We start from the raw sequence: 19,289 nt of genomic DNA on the forward strand, positions 1-19,289 counted from the left end.
CACCACTCTTCCAAGGGGCATTGATATTGTCTTTTTATTCCACTGCGACCTCCACCACTCTTCCAAGGGGCATTAAAACTGTCTTGTTAAGCTACTGTGACCTCCACGTCTCTTCCACGGGGCATTGATATTGTCTTTTTATTCCACTGTAACCTCCACCACTCTTTCAAGGGGCATTAAAACTGTCTTGTTAAACCACTCTGAACTCCACGTCTCTTCCAAGGGGCATTAGAACCATCTTGTTAAGCTACTGTGACCTCTACATCTCTTCCAAGGGGCATTAAAACGGTCTTGTTAAACCACTCTGAACTCCACGTCTCTTCTAAGGGGCATTAAAACCGTCTTGTTAAACCACTCAGAACTCCACAGCTCTTCCAAGGGGAATTGACATGTTATTTTTAATTACCTCTAACCTCCACGACTCTTGCAATGGGCATTGCATTTCCTCCTAATTTTTGTCAGCTTTTGCTTTTCAATGCATAGGCGAACACTAAGGGAGACCCACTCCCCAATAATGGGTAGAAGGTTTTTAATATGCTGTAATCCACGTCTGTTTCAAGGGGCATTGCAGTGACTAATAATTTTTGGAAAGCCTTCCATTCCCTGCTTAGGCCAACAGTGTACAGGAGACCCAGTTGCTATAAATGGAAAAAACGGTTTAGTTAAGGCCCTCTGACCTCCATGTCACTTCCAAGTGGCATTGGAGTGCCTCGAAATTTTTGGTAGGCATTGCATTCACTGTATGCCTTATAACTGTGTAGCTGAACCGCTCCTTTTGGTACAGAAACATATCCTACAAGACATGTGTGGTTGGCTGGCCTGATATTGATGTGAATGGTCCCTGTTCCTCCTGCTCTTTCTCCTTTGCCACCACCTCATCCATCATTCATCACCTGAAGCTTTGTTTTAACAGGAGTCATAGAACTGGGATAGTAGCAGGAAAACATCCAGCAATCCTCGAAGGAGGTAGAATATGCGCCAAAACGCTGACCACCTCAGGCCTAGCTGCTACTACATACATGCGCTTGCATTCCAAGGAACAGAAAGCTAAGGAGGTGGATGGCCTCATGGTTATGAATAATTTACTCGTTGTGTAGGAGGCCGACCACTGCTGCTGTCTACCTTCTGAACTTTGTGTTGAAGCCTGATTGACCCAGGACCCGCAATCCTCTATGTCTGGAGGACGTGTTGCATCCCAGTGTCCAACGTGTTGCAACCCAGTGTGAAGGCGTCAGTGAGATGGACCATTCCTGGCCACATTCACTTGTCCACGTGTATGTGGTTAGACTGTCCTTCCCACTAAATGCACTGGGGAGGGCACAGGTAATGTTTTGGTATGCGCGCTTGTGTATAAGGCGCACCGGGACAAATAGGGGCGGCTGGGGACCGTTTATGGACACCCGGCCACCCCCACACGGCTGGGGACTGTGAGTGGGCACCCGGCCGCGGGGCGGCTGGGGACTGAGTATGGACACCCGGCCGCCCCCTGGCGGCTGGGGACCAAGCGTGGACACCCGGCCGCCGGGCGGCTGGGGACTGAGTATGAATAACAGGCTACCGACGCAGCCATGACGTGGTGGCCAGATTCCACCTCCACATGCCTAAAAGGCCCAATTTCAAGTGCAAGCAAGCTAGCAGTATGGTATTGCAGCCTGGGGGTGGGTGGGTGGCAGGCTGCATACTTGCGCTTGTATTGCAAGTTATGGGGGAGGTACAATTGAACACTGCCCTGGGACAAGGACTTGCACGGGAATAGTTGCAAGTCTGCACCTTCTGATGCGGCAAGGATCACTTCTGATGGGCACACTTTTAGGCAGTGACCTGGGTGTCAGAGATGCTTCCAGGGGTCTTCCCCATGCTGTTCCCATGTCTTTTTAGCACTGTATGCATGTGTCACACAGCACATGGCCAGATAAGGTTGTAAAATGTTAAAATGACATTTCCCGGTGAATGCATTTGTCACGGTTGAAAGCAATACAAACGTGCAAAAACGCATAAAAAATGCTACTTGTGAACATAGCCCAAGGTGTGGAGGAGTATTTTTGTTTTTGGTTATTTATTTTACCTTATACTCAAGTCTTTACCCTGGAAAAGATGTTCCTTAACCCCTTTCCGACCTGGTCAGTAATAGTACGCACCAGGTCGGGAAGGCTGGTTCAGCGGGGGCTCCGGCGGTGAGCCCGCACTGAAGCGAGCACATGTCAGCTGATTATTGGAATCGCAATCCACCCGCGGCTGTTAACATGTTAAATCTCTGACAGTGGCATTTAACTCGCTCTTCCGGGAGTCCTAAGCCCCGCCCATCAGTGACCCCGTCACGTGATCGCTGGTCACCAATGGGTGGGCATGACAACTCAGGGTCTGCAGCAGACGCCTGTGGTTGTCATGTCTCAATTGCTATGAGCGCCACCTAGTGGTCAGCGCTCATAGCAAGTGAGCATTTCTCCTGCATACAAGCGATCTGCTCATTGCTTGTATGCAGTAGAAGCAATCAGACAACTGCTGCTTCTAGTCTCCTCTGGAGACTATAGAAGCAAGCAGAAAGTGTAAAAAAAAAAGTTTTTAAAAAAAAAAAAAATAAAATATATAAAAGTTTAAGTCACCCCCCTTTCGCCCCATTCAAAATAAAATATATATATATATAAAAAAAAATCACATACACATATTTGGTATCGCCGCGTTCAGAATCGCCCGATCTATCAATATAAAAGAAGAATTAATACAATCAGTAAACGGCGTAACGAGAAAAAAATTTTAAACGCCAGAATTAAGTTTTTTTGGTCGCTACAACTTTGCAATAAAATGCAATAATGGGCGATCAAAACATCGGATCTACCACAAAATGGTATCAATAAAAACGTCAGCCCGGCACGCAAAAAATAAGCTCTCACCTGGCCCCAGATCCCGAAAAATGGAGAAGCTAAGGGTCTCGGAAAATGGCGTCATTTTTTTTTGTTTTTTAAGCAAGCTTTGGATTTTTTTTTCACCACTTAAGTAAAAAAGAACCTATACATGTTTGGTGTCTATGAACTCGTAACGACCTGGAAAATAATGATGGCAGGTCAGTTTTAGCAATCTGTGAATGTGGTAAAAAAAGGATCCAAAAAACAACTGTGGAATTGCATTTTTTTGCAGTTTCACTGCACTTGGAATTTTTTTCCCATTTTCCAGCACACGATATGGTAAAACCAGTGATGCTGTTTAAAAGTACAACTCGTCCCGCAAAAAATAAGCCCTCACATGGCCATATTGAATGAAAATTAAAAAAGTTCTGGCTCTGGGAAGAAGGGGAGCATAAAAGGAAAACACAAAAACAGAAAGACCCATGGTCGTTAAGGGGTTAACATATTTCACAGGAAAGCACTTTCACTTTCGTTTTTGAACGTTTTATTGTGAGCCTGTAAAAGTGGCTTAATACTTCTGACCACGTTGTTGACAGCAGTGACCTGGGGGTCAGAAATGCTTCCTGGGGCGATACCCATGCTGTCCCCATGTCATTTGAGCACTGTCACTATCGTTTTGGGCACTTTTTAGGCTTTCTACAGACTGCCGGGGGAGCCGCCGCAAAAATGTTCGGGTCTCCCATAGACTAACATTGGGCTCGTTGCTCGGGTCGAGCACCCGAGTATCACAGTGAGCTCGGCCCGAGCTTCGAGCACCCGAGCATTTTAGTGCTCGCTCAACACTAACCCTTACACATTAGTGTTGAGCGAGTATGTTCTATTAACCCCTTCGCCGAGTATGCTCGGGCCGAGCTCCGAGTATTTATAGCTGCTTGGTGATAAGGTTAAATCACTCCCGTGTGCATGATTTGCGACTGTTTGACAGTTTTACTACTTGTGAGGAATGTCTATTTCTTACACATTCCTCACATGTAATAAAGCTGACAAACAGTTGCAAATCATGCACACGGAAGCGATTTAACCTTATCATCGAGCAGCTGTAAATACTCGGAGCTCGGCCCGAGCATACTCGGACAGAACATACTCGCTCAACACTATTACACATGCAAGAGGTTAGACCAGGAAACCAGTTTCTGACATTATACATCTCACTCACTGAGAAACTTGCTCTAAGCTATAGTGGGGGTTTATTAATTTGTCTCCTGTTTTGCTGCCTTCTTATGATTGGTCTTAGTCATACAGTGGGAAGAAATACACGCTCCCAGTGAACACTATCTGACAACACTCAATTGAACTTAACAAAAATTATTTCATTATGAGATAATTACTTTGATTGCTAATATCTCCACAAATGAAAGGCAAATTTTAAAAAAAGAACAATAGTGTAACAACATTTTATGATAATTTGCAGCCACTATTACATCATGTGTCCAGTTCAGCATGAAAAATTTGGTTAAAGGTCCTCTTTAATACTTGTCCATTTTTATTTTATTCTTGTACTATTCTTTTCTTTTCTTCTTTTTTAGGAGATATTTGGATACAAATCAGAGAGGTGGAGAAATATTTTGTGTGTACTTGGGTACATATTTTCTTTAGGGTTCCTAAAATTGCTCTTTTATTGGAAGCCAGAGCTGGATGTTTGGTGTCACTGTGTTCCATGTTACTTAGCAAATGCTGATACAGTTTTGCTGCAAACTGTAAGTACAGCATTTTATCATTTATCAAATTAGAATAAGTAGTTCAACATTCTTATTACACCATTATGAAAAAATATGTAATGTCCAGATTAACTTTTTGTGATTTGTGTATATTTCAGCCCAAGGCTACTACAAATTAATTCATTACCACCTTGTGTCTCTCCATTTCTATATATTCTACAATATTTCTGCAGGGAGAATTTAAAGACTACATAAAGAAGTCAGTAATCCAGGTTAATCTTCATAAAACAACGAAAACTGGTTCTTTCATTATAAGTGATGAAAATTCATACATATGCAAATCTATAATGGAGCCAGAAGGCAAAGTAAGTTTTGTCCTGTCAAAATAATAATGTTGATTTTATGTTTGTTTTTTTCATTTATAACTGAAGGTATACTTTAACTCTGACCATACAAAGAGAATAGGGGTGAAGCTCAGTTACTGAAAAAAAAGCCCAAAGAAGTCTCTAAATTTGTAAAATCAAACAGCACAGGTTTTGGACCTAACTGATATTTACACCGGGTTCCAAATTATTATGCAAATTTGATTTAAGTGTAATAAAGATGTAATTTTTTGTTTTTCAAATATACTCATGGATGGTATTGTGCCTCATGGCTCTTTGGATCACTGAAATAAATCTTAATCACCTGTGATAATTAGTTTTCCAGGTGAGCCCAATTAAATGAATACTACTTAATTTGCATTCCACATTATTAAGCAGGCCATGGGTTTCAAGCAATATGAGAAAGAAAAAGGATCTTTATGTTGCCGAAAAGCATTAAATAGTGCAATGCCTTGGACAAGGTATGAAAACATTGGATACTTCACAAAAACTTAAACTTGGTCATCGTTCTGTGAAGAGATTTGTGGCTGCTACAGAGCACAGAAGGGTTCATGCAGATAAAGCCATAATGAGGAAGATTTCTGCCAGACAAATTCATCAGATTAACAGAGCAGAAGCTAAAATACCATTACAAAGCAGAAATATGTATTTGAAGCTGCTAGTAACTCTGGAGTCACGTGAACCTCAAGGTGTAGGACCCTCCAGAGGCTTTCAGTTATGCATAAACATATTATTTGGCCACCCCTAAACAGTGTTCACAAGCAGAAATGGTTGAAGTGGGCCCAGTCATACATGAAAAACAATTTTAAAACAGTCTAGTCCACTGATGAGTGCCGTGTAACCCTTAATGGCCCAGATGGATGGAGCAGTGGATGGCCACCATGTCCCAACAAGGCTGTAACGTCAGCAAGGAGGTGGTAAAGTCATGTTTTGGGCAGGAATAATTGACAGAATGCTGGTGGAGCCTTTATGATACCCAAAGGTGTGAAAATTACCTCAGCAAAGTTTATAGAGTTTCTGACTGACCGCTTTGTTCCATGTTGCAAAAAAAAACATATGTAGCAAATTCATCTTCATGCATGATAATGCATAATCTCATGCTGAAAAGAATACCTCCGAATCATTGGCTAATATGGACAAAAGATGAGAGAAACTCATGATGCGACCACCAACCTTCCCTGACCTCAAAACTATTGAGAAGCTTTGGAGTGTTCTCAAGCAAAAGGTCTATGAAAGTGGGAGGCAGTTAACATCAAAACAGCAGATCTGAAAGGCTATTCTGACATCCTGCAAAAAAATTCAAACAAAGTATTCCAAAACTAAAAAACATCAATGGATGTAAGAATTGTGAAGGTGATTTCAAAGACAGGGTCCTATGCTAACATGTAATTTGGCCTCTTAAGATGTTTTTGATTGAAAAGGTTGTTGCTTTCAATAAATTTGACCATTTTCAGTTCTTTGTGTTACATGTACGCCACTAGGTTCAGATAGGGCAAGACGGGTTTCATGAATTTGTTGGAATCCTGGGGGAACCGTTACTCAGGGCGACCATAGGCTGCAGCTACTCTCAGGCACACGATAGATTCAGTTGCTGACCAAACACATCTAACAAGAGTCTTTTTCAACACTTTAACAGTGGAATTTAATCTGAAGCATGGCCAGTGCAATTAAGGGATATTACAGCAACAATACATTACAGTAAAGCCTCATAAAGCAGGCACAGTAATGTTAGTCTCTTCAGTAGCATAACTCAGCGCAGATTAGATCTCTTGGCAGCACACTTATACGCATAAACAGCAGGCTTTTCCTTCACAAGGACTCAGTAGTACACAGCATTCTTTATCCTGCATGGCTATGGAGGAGGGGAGGTTTGATGAGGGAGATGATCTCTGTGACACAATCCCTTCCAGTCCTTATCTTCCTGCCCGATGATAGACTTCCTGAACTAACAGTGCAGGGTATCTGACCTGTGTTGAGCTTCACCCTGGACTTGAATCATGTTCTCTTTCCTGCACTTCTATGAGATACAGATCACACACACTATTTCTCCCTTTGGCTGCATATCACACTCTTCCCTCCTTTTTGAATGTCGCCCTCGACATTCATCTTAATTTGTCAATCTGACCAATTCTGAGACAATGGTGAAAGTTGAGTAACTTTATATACAAATTTGCATTGTCAAATTGGCATAATATTTATAAACAATTATAACAACCTATTCTATGACCTTTTTCTTGTGGTTCTCCTGTAAGAAATAAACAACACAATTAACACAATCAGCGTCTCTTCAGCTGGAGCATTTTGTGCGTCTTCAACCAGCTCTCTCTCACTATGCTTTAGGTTTCTACAAAGTCTTTTAAGGAAAATCAAAGCATGAAAACAAGTATTTCCAGTAGACAACATCTTCCATACTGCCTCTCGGTGGTGAATACCACTCCAGTGGGCTTACCTGGTCCGTAAGCAGAGATACCTGTTTCCAGTCGACAGTCCTTGGCACTTGACTCGATTCATCAAGTGTCTCATACGTCAGCATCACGGGCCTCCTCACTTCTCGAGTCAACATCCTCTTGGTGGGTTGTTCCTCAGATATCATGAGTTCTTCGGTCACAGAAGTTTCTTCCGCCGCACTCATTTCCCATGCTTCCTCAGATGCTCTTGGAGCTGCCTCTGTAAGTTCCTGTACTTCTGAATTGCCTGTTTCCACATGGTCTGGTAATTCCGCTGCTCCTGAGTGTGGATCGGTCTCTTCAGGGACCGGTGTTCGATCACCAGATCTGAATTGATCTTCAGCTGTACTCCTTGGTACAAACTCTGGAGCCTCGGGACTTAGTTCACTCTCCTGAGGATGGTACATCCCTCTCCATGCCGGTCAGAGAAATACAACGGTATGTTCTTCTTCATTGGAACTTCCAAGGTCACTATCCACCTCCGAAGCTTCAGTCTGTGGTGGTCCCTTAGTTGATCTCGGATGATGTCGGTCTGCTTCTGGGAAGTCTTTTTGTGGTGGGAGATAATAACAGGGTAGTAATAAATTCCGATTGACTATTCTGGTTTTCTTGTCCCCTCTTTCCAATCTAATTTCATACACTGAAATGTCATCGGCTTTCCTCTTTATGACCACATACACCTTGTCTTCCCAGTACGAACGAAGTTTTCCTGGGCCACCTTTCTTACGTACGTTCTTGACTAGCACCTGGCTTCCCTGTGCCTATTCTGCTCCATAACATTTTCGATCATAGTGCTCCTTATGTCGCGCCCCCAGGGCCGTGGGGTACTCTGCAGCACGGGCCTCTTAGACACTTTGGGGATATCACTGTGGCTGGCCCGGTCCGTGGCCCAGGGCGGACAACTGAAAAGAGGGGAATGTATATTGGGATAATAGGTTTGTAAATGTTCGTGACGCCACCTGTGGATTCTGACAAGAGGTTACCAGCGCTGCGACAGTCCACTGAGGCTGATGTTAGGGGCAGTTATGATGGGACGGCTCCCCACAGGTGGAGCAGGCATCAGGGCAGTGTAGAGGTGTAGAAAGATGGTGGAAGCAGGAGGGAGAGGGCAGGACAGTCCCAGAGGAAGTACAGGCACACACACAAGGGTAAACTTCAATACCTTTACTGGTGGTGATGCAGGTACGGTCCAGGGCTACTCAGGGCAAAGGGTACACTTCTGGACTCTCCCCATTGAGCAGGTGTAAGGCCTCTTGATCTGTGTCTTTTACTCTCTAAGCTTTGGGCCTGCCTGGAGCTAGACCTGGCTTGCTTACTGCTTCCTTCTTGTACCTACTGACCCGGCGATAGGGTTTTCTCCTGGTTCCCACTATTCCTGGTCACTGGAGCCTTAGTGGTACCTAACCCTGTTGCTGTGGTCAGTGGTTGGTTAACCTGGGACTTGTAGTTCTCCAGGGATTCCGGTTGTTCCTACTGGTCATAAAGATCCTTGTAGGCGCGGACACGGTGTCCGGTATATGGTTCGGGGTGAGCCTGTTATGCTCCTCTGCCCCCTATGCGTTTCTCCTTCTTCTCCTCAGTCTGCAGACTCTCTTATGCAGACTCCCTGAGCAGACTCTGTGAGTTCTGTTCCTGTCTGTGCCTGACAGGAACTCTCACTTGCCTTCTAGCCCGCTCCAGGCTCTCACTGGCCAGACTAGCTCGCAGCTTGGGCCTAGCCTGGCCTTCAGCCACACAGACTTCAGCTTGACTGGAGCTGCAGCATGGTGTGACACTGTCTGCTTCCCACTGACTGACTTCCTGAACTCCACCCCTCAGTATTTATATACCTGACAGGGCTCCATCTAGTGGACTTGGGTGGAGGTGTCTGCATGTATTGAGGCCACTGGGGAGAATTCCATCCATGCACCCCTCTGGGATCTGTGGCACAGTGCGCAGCAGGGCGCCACACTTACTCTTGCACTCTCCTTGCATAACCACTTTGGAAGCTATGTTGTATGCCTCTGCCATCCGTTCCTTTCATTTCCGAACGTACTCTGGATACATTCTGTAAGTCTCTGACACCGGAGTATCGAACATGATGTCGATTGGCAGTCTTGGCGATCGTCCATACAATAGGAGGATGGGTGAGTAACCCGTTGCATCGCTCTTTGTACAGTTATAGGCATGTACCACTTTTGACAGAGAATTCTTCCAGTCTTTCTTCTCGTCAGCTGTTGACAATAATGTCTGGTTAAAATGTTCCACTTGTCCATTACCCTCTGGGTGATAGGGCGTTGTGTGGGATCTCTGAATTCTACAGTACTTTCCTAGCTTGGCAAAGAGCTGGTTCTCAAATTCTCTTCCTTGGTTGTGGTATAACCTTGTAGGGAACCCAAACCTCAAAGCAAAATCATTGAAGATCTTCTCTGCTGCTGTTCGACCAGCTTTATTGGTGGTGGCATATGCTTGGGCAAATTGAGCAAAATGTTCCATCACCACCAATATGTATTCGTAACCACCCTTGCACGTCTCGAGATATAGAAAGTCTATTGAGACCATCTCAAACAGATACATAGTTTGGATATTGCCCATAGGTGCCTGGGTTGATGTGTTGGGACGTTTATCTTTCAGACACCCACAATCCCTGGTCACGTACCTCTCAATATCGCTCTGCATGTACGGCCAGAAGAAACGTTCATGGATCAAGTTGGTTGTCCTTTCCACTCCCATGTGTCTCATGTTTTCATGGAGTTCTTTGAAGACCAACCTACCGAATACACTGGGTAGTACTAACTGCTGGTTTTATCAACCTTTACGATACAGGATACCGTTTTCACTGAAGTAGAGCTTCGTCCATTCTTTAACTAAAACAGATACTGCTGGTGACTCAATATCTCTCTCTCCTTTACGTGGAAACTAATTTTGGTCCACATAAAGTAGTATTCTACCAATTATCTGATCTTCCCATTGTGCTATATGGATTTTTCCTTTTGGCAGTTGTTGAATGGACACGGGGTGATCATGTTCTCTTGCTTTTATGGTGGTTTCCAATGTCAACGGACACCACAATGGTGTGTCTTCCTCTTGATAAGCTTGCACTGCTTGGGTAGTGTTCTCAATTGCTTCCAGACTGACTTCCTCCAAGCATTCTTGCATGAACTCCTCAGGCTCTAGTGGCATTCTCAACAATCCGTCAGCATCTGCATTGTATTTTCCTGGCCTGTACATGATGCTGAAATTGAAGTCAGTTTGGCTGTAGTGAGGACATAGGCCAAAGGGTTGTTGTCAGTGTTATCTCAAACTCTTTGTTGTAGTAGAGATAATCTCTAAATCATTCACAGATAGCCCATTTCAGTGCCAGGAACTCCAATTTTCCTGAATGTAGATGGTAATTCTTCTCGGCGTCTGTCAACGTACTAGAACCGTAACAGATGACTCTCATTTTTCCATCTTGATGCTGATACAGGGCAGCTCCCAGTCGAACTTGAGAAGCGTCACAATGAGGAACAAATGGTAAGCTGAAATCAGGATATCCCAAGATGCGTGGTTTTACCAGGTAGTCTTCTAGTTCTTCTAATACTTCCTGGTGGTCTGCTGTCCAGAGAATGGGCTGTTGGGACGAAACGGCGTTGTTTCTCTTAAGCCCGGTCCTACCCGTGTTCTTCTTTTTCTCCATGGGTGTTGTTGACTCTGTTGTTCCCCCTAAGAGGAGGCATAGTGGGGCGGCAATCCTGGAGAAGTTCAAAATGTAAGTACGATATTAGGAGAGGAATCCTAAGATCTGCCTCAACTCCCCGACAGTAGAGGGCCGCTTGTCTTTTAAGGCCAGTAACGGAGCGATTTCTTCTGGGTCCATGGTATATTCTTCTCTGGACACAATTTTCCCTAGAAATCGGTCTTGCCTTTTGAACAGTTCACACTTCTTTGGGGTCAACTTAACTCCATGTTGTTGATACTGCTGTAATAGGTTCCTTACGTTTTCAACATGCTTCCGGAAGGTTTTGCTGTGTATCACATAGTCATCCAAGTACGGCTGGCAGATATTGTCCCTCAATTTTTCTAAACATGTCTCCATGCTCCTCTGGAATTCTGCTGGAGCTGAACTGAGCCCAAACGGTATGCGGATCCACTCATATAACCCCCACGGTGTGATGAATGCTGTCAAGGGTCTACTGGACTCTTCAACAAACCCTTGATGGTATGCTTTACCCTGATCAAGGACAGAGAACCAGGTACTTCCTGATAGGCTATCCAGCATATCTTGAATCTTTGGTATCGGGTGCCGATCAGGTACTGACTTTCGGTTTACTTCCCGGTAATCACAGCAGAGTCTCAATGTACCGTACTTCTTCCTAACACAAACAATAGGAGAGGAATAAGACGACTTTGACTTTTGGGCCCAACCTCTGTTGATTAGATCTTGCAAATACTCTTTCACTTCATGGTGTAATGGTTTCGGCACAGACATGTAACAGACTGTCACTAGAGCAAACCCACCAGTAGGAATCGTAAGCACAGTCTCACCTTTAACTAGGCCTTCTGGAAGTTCTGAGTAGTCTTTTGGCACAAACAGTCTTTTCTGGACTTTTCTTCCCGGTTCTACCCGGACTCTTCTCCTCACCCCCACCATTTGGTTTGCAGGGATGATGGTTGGGCGCCAGCCTACCTTGACTTCTTTTAGGTCCACTGTATTCTGTACCTTCTTTACTCTATGAATCACATTTTCCGCCACGGCGTTGGGTATGGCAAGTGATGTGGCAATTGCATCCACCACCAGCGTCCCTGACTTGTGTTTCATGATGACCTCACTGATTTCATTATAACCCAGGATAGGATCCTCTACCACATTCTGATCACTGGTCACGAGAAAAGGTACCAAAAGCTCAATGGTGTAGCTGTTCTTCATGGCCCTCAGTTGGAAAGTCACTTCCACCCAGCCTATGAAAGGGAACTCGGTCTGGTTGACGGCTTTGCTGTGGAGTTCCACTGGTCCTAAGAGTTCTTTTAGCGACTGAAGGCAGGTATGTGGCAGGTAGTGCCTTCTCCATTTTTCATTTAAAAGGCTCTCTTGGGCTCCTGTGACCCACAGTGATTTTACCAGGAGTCCATCTAGCTGGCACTGTGTATAAAGCACCTTTCACTGATTAGGCTGATGAGGCTATCTTTACTGACCGAAGAATCCTCCTGACAGGAATACGTCTCTGTTGCAGCTGTTGAAGACGGGAACAGACTTGGGGATAGTACTGACGCAGCCATTTTACCTCCTGCGCTGGTCTGGGGTTTGGTGAGATTTGAATTTACTTCTGGGGCCACTTCCGTGTCGCGGTTATCAGTCGCCTAGCACTGGCAACCTCCTGTCTTTTAACCCAAACGACCGTGACCACTGGCATTCCTTGGCATAATGTCCTTTCTCACCACATCTTAGACAGTGGACACACACTGTACTCTGATTTGATGAACGGCATGCTTCACATGCCGGGTATCTTCTATTTTGGAACCCACTCCCGGCTCTGAGAGATAGAGGTTCTGGCCTGGAAAGAATCAACTTTTTCACCTCAATCAACTCGGCTCGCAGTTCTCCTATTACTTCCTCCCAGTCAGCTCTGGCGGTCCTCTGTTTTGTTGATGTTTTAAGGTTCCCTCTCGGAGGTGGCACTGAAGGGTCTCCATGATTATACCCATACAGGCCACCAAAGTTACACGCACGCCACTAGGTTCAGATAGGGCGAGACGGGTTTCATGAGATTGTTGGAATCCTGGGGGAACCGTTACTCAGGGTGACCATATGCTACAGCTTCTCTCAGGCACACGATAGATTCAGTTGCTGACCAAACACATCTGACAAGAGTCTTTTTCAACACTTTGACAGTGGAATTTAATCTGAATCACGGCCAGTGCAATTAAGGGATATTACAGCAGCAATCTTCATTACAGTACAGTCTCATAAAGCAGGCACAGTAACATAATTCAGCGTAGATTAGATCTCTTGGTAGCACACTTCTATGCATAAATAGCGGGCTTTTCCTTCCCAAGGACTCAGTAGTATACAGCATTCTTTATCCTGCATGGCAATGGAGGAGGGGAGGTTTGATGAGGGCGATGATCTCTGTGACACAATTCCTTCCAGTCCTTATCTTCCTGCCCGACTGTAGACTTCCTGAACTAACAGTGCAGGGTATCTGACCTGTGTTGAGCTTCACCCTGGACTTGAATTCTGTTCTCTTTCCTGCACTTCTGTGAGATACAGATCACACACACCACTTCTCCCCTTGGCTCCAGCCAGAACAGTAAATAAGTTCCCCACAACCCCCCTGGGGCTCTGCTAACCACTCCCTGTCTCTTTTGACTGTGTTAACCCCTCTAGTTGCTGGATACTTCTGAAGCACAACAGCACTACTTCTGCATGTCACATTTGCAACCTATAAAATGTTTGGAAACTCTGCTGTGCATAATAATTTTGAATCAAGCATTTAAGTTATCTTAGTTTTGAAAAAAAATGTTATCATTTAGAGTTTTGTCCAATAAAATTTGATTTATACTCTAACAGTTGATGATTTGAACATTATACTGACTTATTTGGGTCAACAATTTAGGAAAATCAGAGAAATAGAGAATTTGCATAATAACACAGTGTAAATAAAAGAAAACAATTTTTACTTTTCTATTGGATTTAAAACTCCAAATTAATTCAAAGGGTTATTATCTGATTTATATTCAAAAATTTATGAGTTAGCTTGCAAAATCAATGTATAGTACCTTTTTTGTTACGTGATCCAGATTTGTTGAGGAAGGAACCTCAGCACACAAAAGCCATGGCTTATACCCTGCTTGCCACATTTCCTGATTCCTGGCTCCTGCTCCACACAGGTCCTTTACATGAAAGAGATCTTACGATTTACTTTATTGCTCTACTAAATTTCTGCCTACCGGCACCTCGCAACAGTTGTTCGTGACAAATACTGTGTTTTTGACTCCTTTCTGGATCAAAATAAATTATCACTGAAGCAAGACCTACAGTCTCATTTCCTTTTGTGCTGCTGTTACATTACTGGCATAGTACTGCTGGAAACGAGTGGCCGAAGAGCACGAGCAGGAACAGCCGGCAGTAGTAGAAGTTCTTGGAGTGAGCAAAAGGAGTTGTAGGAAACAATCTGTAGATAAGTGAGAACAATCTGGGTAAGAATGTTCAGGCACTGGAGACTGGAACAAGGCTAACAGCTAGACACAATACTCAAGCAATGAGTGAGAGATCCATGGGGCTTTAAGTAGGCCCAAACAGGAAACAAGATGCATCCCATAGGTTCATAATCTGCCACCTTAGTAAAGTGCAATTGCAGAACACAACAGCAGCCTCCAGTGGTAAGCAGTGGGCTTGCAGCACAAATATTATGGTGAACAATAGCATTCACTAGTGGTCAAACTGTAGCTTCCCCTTTCAACAGCAGCATCCGGACAATGTTTTGCTTGGTTTATGTGAGTATTTTTCGTGAAACTCTTTAAACAGTCAAGGAGCTTTGATATTTTCTACAGGTTCCCAGGAGTTATTTTCAGGGCCGTACCCTTGCCACTTTATTAAGTACTGCAACTTGTTTCTGAATATTCTGGAATCCATGACCTTTTCATCTGTGTAATTTTCTTTCCCATCTACTTCAATAGAATCAGGAGGAGGTAGACAATGCACTGGAAAAGGACAAATGTTTTTAGTAAGGAGACATGTAACACTAGATATATCTTCATTGTTCTGGGCAGTTGAAGGTAAAAAGCTTCAGCTCTAACTTGCCCAATTATTTTAAAATGACCAATACATTTTTGAACCAGTTTTGGTGAGGGTATAAGGAGTTTCAAATTCTTGGTGGAAAGCAATACTTCATCACCCACTTGAAAACTTGGAGAAGGTCTGCGAGATTTATCTACTGCTTCCTTATATTTCTCCTGAGCAATTCTTAAAGTGTCTTTTAGTATTGCCAGATTCTGTTGAAGGGATTGTATTCTGTTGGTGACAGCAGGGATAAGCGTTTCTCTTGGAAAATTAGGAAGAATAATTGGATGGCACTCAGAATTTGTGAAGAATGGTGTTTGTTTGGTCAAAGCATTTTGAGAATTGTTGTATGCAAATTCTGCCATAGGAAGCCAATCAATCCAGTCATCCTGGAGATGACAAAAGTAGCATCTTTTTGCTCTAAGGTTTGGTTTGTGCGTTCAGTGTGACAATTAGATAGCGGATGGAATGCAGAGGATAAACTGACATCAATTTCCAATGCTGCACAAAGATTCTTCCAGAATCTCAATGCCAATTGTGTTCCACAATCAGAGGCGACTTCATCTGGAAGACGAAACCCATTTTGAAATATAAGATCAGCAGTCTCTTTAGCAGAAGGTAAACCAGTGCAGGGGACAAAATGTGCTGCTTTGTTGAGTCGGTCCACCACTACTAGGATTGAACTCTTTCCCTTTGAAACTGGTAGTTCCACAATAAAGTCCATAGATATAGAGCCCCAATGACGAGATGGAATTTTCAGAGGCTGCAATAATCCTATTGGTGATGTGCGGGGAGTTTTATACATGGCACAGGTGTTACAGGAAGATACATATTGTTTAACAACTTTTTGGCAATTGGACAACCAAAAAAAATGAGACAGAAATTCTTGTTTTTTTTTTAAATTACTATGTGTCCTGATAATTTGGAGTCATAGACTAGTTTTAATACTTTAAGTCTCACAGTTTCTGGAACAAAGATGCAATGATTATGAGTCCATACTTTATTTTGAAAGGTAAGAGATATATAATCTGATGGATGCAGAAAAATTGGGTGTGTCTCATATGCTTCCTATATATCTTCCACAAAGTCTTTGTTATGGATCACCCCCGGGAAGTTTGATTCAGGCAGAATAGTTGTTGGTGGCACTTCTTTAGAAGGATCTTTGGAGAAGATCAGCCTTACCGCAAGGTCTGTAAGAGATAATAAAGTTGAATCGTTTAAGAATGAGGCTCCATCGAGACAAACATTAGGCAGACCAGATAAAATCAACGTTACGATGGTCAGTTAGAACAACAATTTGTTGAGCTGCTCCTTCTAGGTAATGTCTCCATTCCTTGAAAGCAGCAATGGTAGATAAGAGCTCTTTGTTCCCAACATCATAATTCTTCTCTGACATGGTCAAACTTCTGGAGAAATAAGCACCAGGATGTAGCAAATCTTTTGCTCCTGTTCTTTGTGATAGAATGGCCCCTACTGCTCCGTCTGAAGCATCCACTTCCACAATATAGGCATGTTCAGGATTGGGCTGAATTAGTAGACAGCCCCACTGCTTTCTACAATGCCACTCTTGCATCAGCTATTGACTCGGTCGTCCGTCTTATGCATGCCAGAGCACGACGAGTCAATAGGCAACCCTGGCACAGCAACCTCACTAAACAGCTTCGACAAGCTTCCAGGGTTGCGTAGCGGCGTTGGAAAAAAACATATTATCAAGATGACTTTACTACATTCAAACAAGCAACACTCGCATTCAAATCAGCCCTCACCTCTGCTAAACGGGCCTACTTCACAGCCCCATATCTTCCTTATCCTACAACCCCAAACAGCTATTCAACACTTTTAAATCTCTCCTCCACCCTCCACTGAACCCTCTGACCTCTGTCATCTCTGCTGAGGAGTTTGCCAAACACTTCAAAAACAAGATTGACCAAGCAAAGCTTTACTGCCCAACCATCACAACCCCTTTGTTCTCCAGACCATTGCCCTTCCCCCATAACCTCCCTTCTCACCATCACGGAAGGAGACCTTATTTGTCTTCTCTCCAAATCACACCTCATCACTTGTGCACTCGACCCCATCCTATTCCACCTTCTCCCCAACCTCACCCAAACACTCATCCCATCCCTAACCCATCTCTTCAACCTATCACTAACATCTGGAACCTTCACTGCTGCTTTTAAACATGCCACAGTCACGTCCATCCTCAAAAAGCCACCCTCGACCCAACCACCTTGTCCAGCTACTGTCCCATATTGCTGCTCCCATTTGCCTCCAAGCTCCTTGAGCAACACGTTCACTCTGAACTTTCCTCTCACTTCTCATCTAACTCTCTCTTCGACAACTGATAATCCGGCTTCTACCCCCACCATTCCACTGAAACTGCCCTTACCAAAATCACCAATGACTTACTTACAGCCAAAGCTAACAGGAAATTCTCTGTACTCCTTCTTCTTGACCTGTCCTCTGCTTTCGACACAATTGACCACTGCCTCCTACTATAGATCCTCTCTTCCTTTGGCGTCAAAAACCTTGCCCTATCCTGGATCTCCTCATACCTTGCTAACTGCACATTTAGCATCTCCCACTCCCAGACAACCTCCTCACCCTGCCCCCTCTCTGATGGAGCCCCTCAAGGCTCTGTCCTAGGACCCCTACTCTTCTCAATCTATACCCTTGGCCTGGGACAGCTCAGAAAATCCCATGGCTTCCAGTACCATCTGTACGCTGATGACACCCAAATCTACCTCTCTGGCACAGATGTCACCTCTCTGACTTCTAGAATCCCAGCATGTCTAGCAGCCACATCCTCCTTCTTCTCCTCCCACTTCCTCAATGTCAATGTGGACAAAACTGAACTCATCATCTTTCCCACATCTCGCATATCTTCCCCACCTGACCTTTCTATCACAATAAATGACATCACACTTTCCCTTGTACCTGCAATCAGCTGCCTCGGAGTAACCCTTGACTCTTCCCTGTCCTTCAAACCCCACATCCAAGCTCTCGCCACCTCCTGTCAACTCCACCTCCTGTCACCTCAAAACTATTTCCAGAATCCGTGCTTTCCTCAACCCTCAATCTGCTAAACTGCTTGTGCATGCACTCATTATCTCCCGCCTCGACTACTGCAACATCCTCCTCTTTAGCCTTCCTGCTAACACTCTCGCACCCCTCCAGTCCATCCTTAACTCTGCTGCGCGACTAGTTCATCTCTCGCCTCGCTACTCATCTGCTATCCCCCTTTGAAAATCCCTTCACTGGCTCCCAATTGTCCAGCGTATCCAGTTCAATCTACTAACACTGACTTACAAAGCCAATCTCCTCAGTACATCTCTGAACTAATCTCCCAATACATTCCCTTACGTAATCTCTGGTCCTCCCAAGACCTCCTTCTCTCCTGCGCACTTATTCATTACTCGCCTAGTCGCCTCCAAGATTTCTCCCAAATATCCCCCATCCTATGGAATTCTGTGCCTCAACACGTCCAATTTTCCGTCACACTTGGACCCTTCAGATGAAACCTGAAAACCCATCTCTTCAAACAAGCTTACAGCCTGCCATGACATTGCCTGCTGCCACCTCAACAACACCGGAGCTACCGCAACCCCCCAACCTACTGTCTCTTTCCCTATTCCTGTAGAATGTAAGCCTGCAAGGGCATAGTCCTCCTACCTCTGTACCAGTCTATCCTTGTTAGTTTTGTTTACTGTAAGTGGTATCTGTATTTGGTATGTAGCCCCTCCCTATGTACAGCACTATGGAATTAATGGCGCTATATAAATAAATAATAATAATAGTATAGAAGCTGTGGTGAACTTTGTCTTCAGGCAAGAAAAAGCATTTTGTGGTTGAGAAGACCAAACAAACGATATGCATTTCTTTATTAATTCAGTAATTGATGCAATTATACCTGAAACATTCTTAATGAAACGTCTGTAAAAATTGGCAAAGCCCATAAATGGACTTCTTTCACTTTTTTGGCATTGGCCACTCAGTGATAGCTTGAATCTTGCTAGTGTCCATTTACAATCCTTGAGTAGAGACTATAGAACTGGATTTCTGTTTGATGGAACTAGTGATGATCGAGCATATTCGCAAGTACTCGGTACTCGCCCAAGCATCTCAGTAGTCGAGATGCTTGGAGCTCGCCGAGTACT

At 44.1% G+C, this 19,289-nt stretch overlaps 1 protein-coding gene across 4 annotated transcripts in view; it reads left to right on the forward strand.

Moving 5' to 3' along the window:
* LOC141259324 (probable cation-transporting ATPase 13A5) overlaps positions 1-19,289 on the forward strand; it is a 749,831-nt gene that overhangs the window by 156,928 nt on the left and 573,614 nt on the right. For all 4 annotated transcript variants that reach the window (XM_073675084.1, XM_073675083.1, XM_073675085.1 and 1 more), the window contains exons 2-3: positions 4,430-4,600; positions 4,795-4,926. In XM_073675084.1, coding sequence (XP_073531185.1) covers positions 4,430-4,600; positions 4,795-4,926 — 303 coding nt within the window. The remainder of the gene's footprint in view (positions 1-4,429; positions 4,601-4,794; positions 4,927-19,289) is intronic.

The sequence above is a fragment of the Phyllobates terribilis genome, unplaced genomic scaffold (genome assembly GCF_046119375.1).
Source record: "Phyllobates terribilis strain yellow unplaced genomic scaffold, ASM4611937v1 Scaffold_3__8_contigs__length_932513732, whole genome shotgun sequence".
Lineage (NCBI taxonomy): Eukaryota > Metazoa > Chordata > Amphibia > Anura > Dendrobatidae > Phyllobates > Phyllobates terribilis.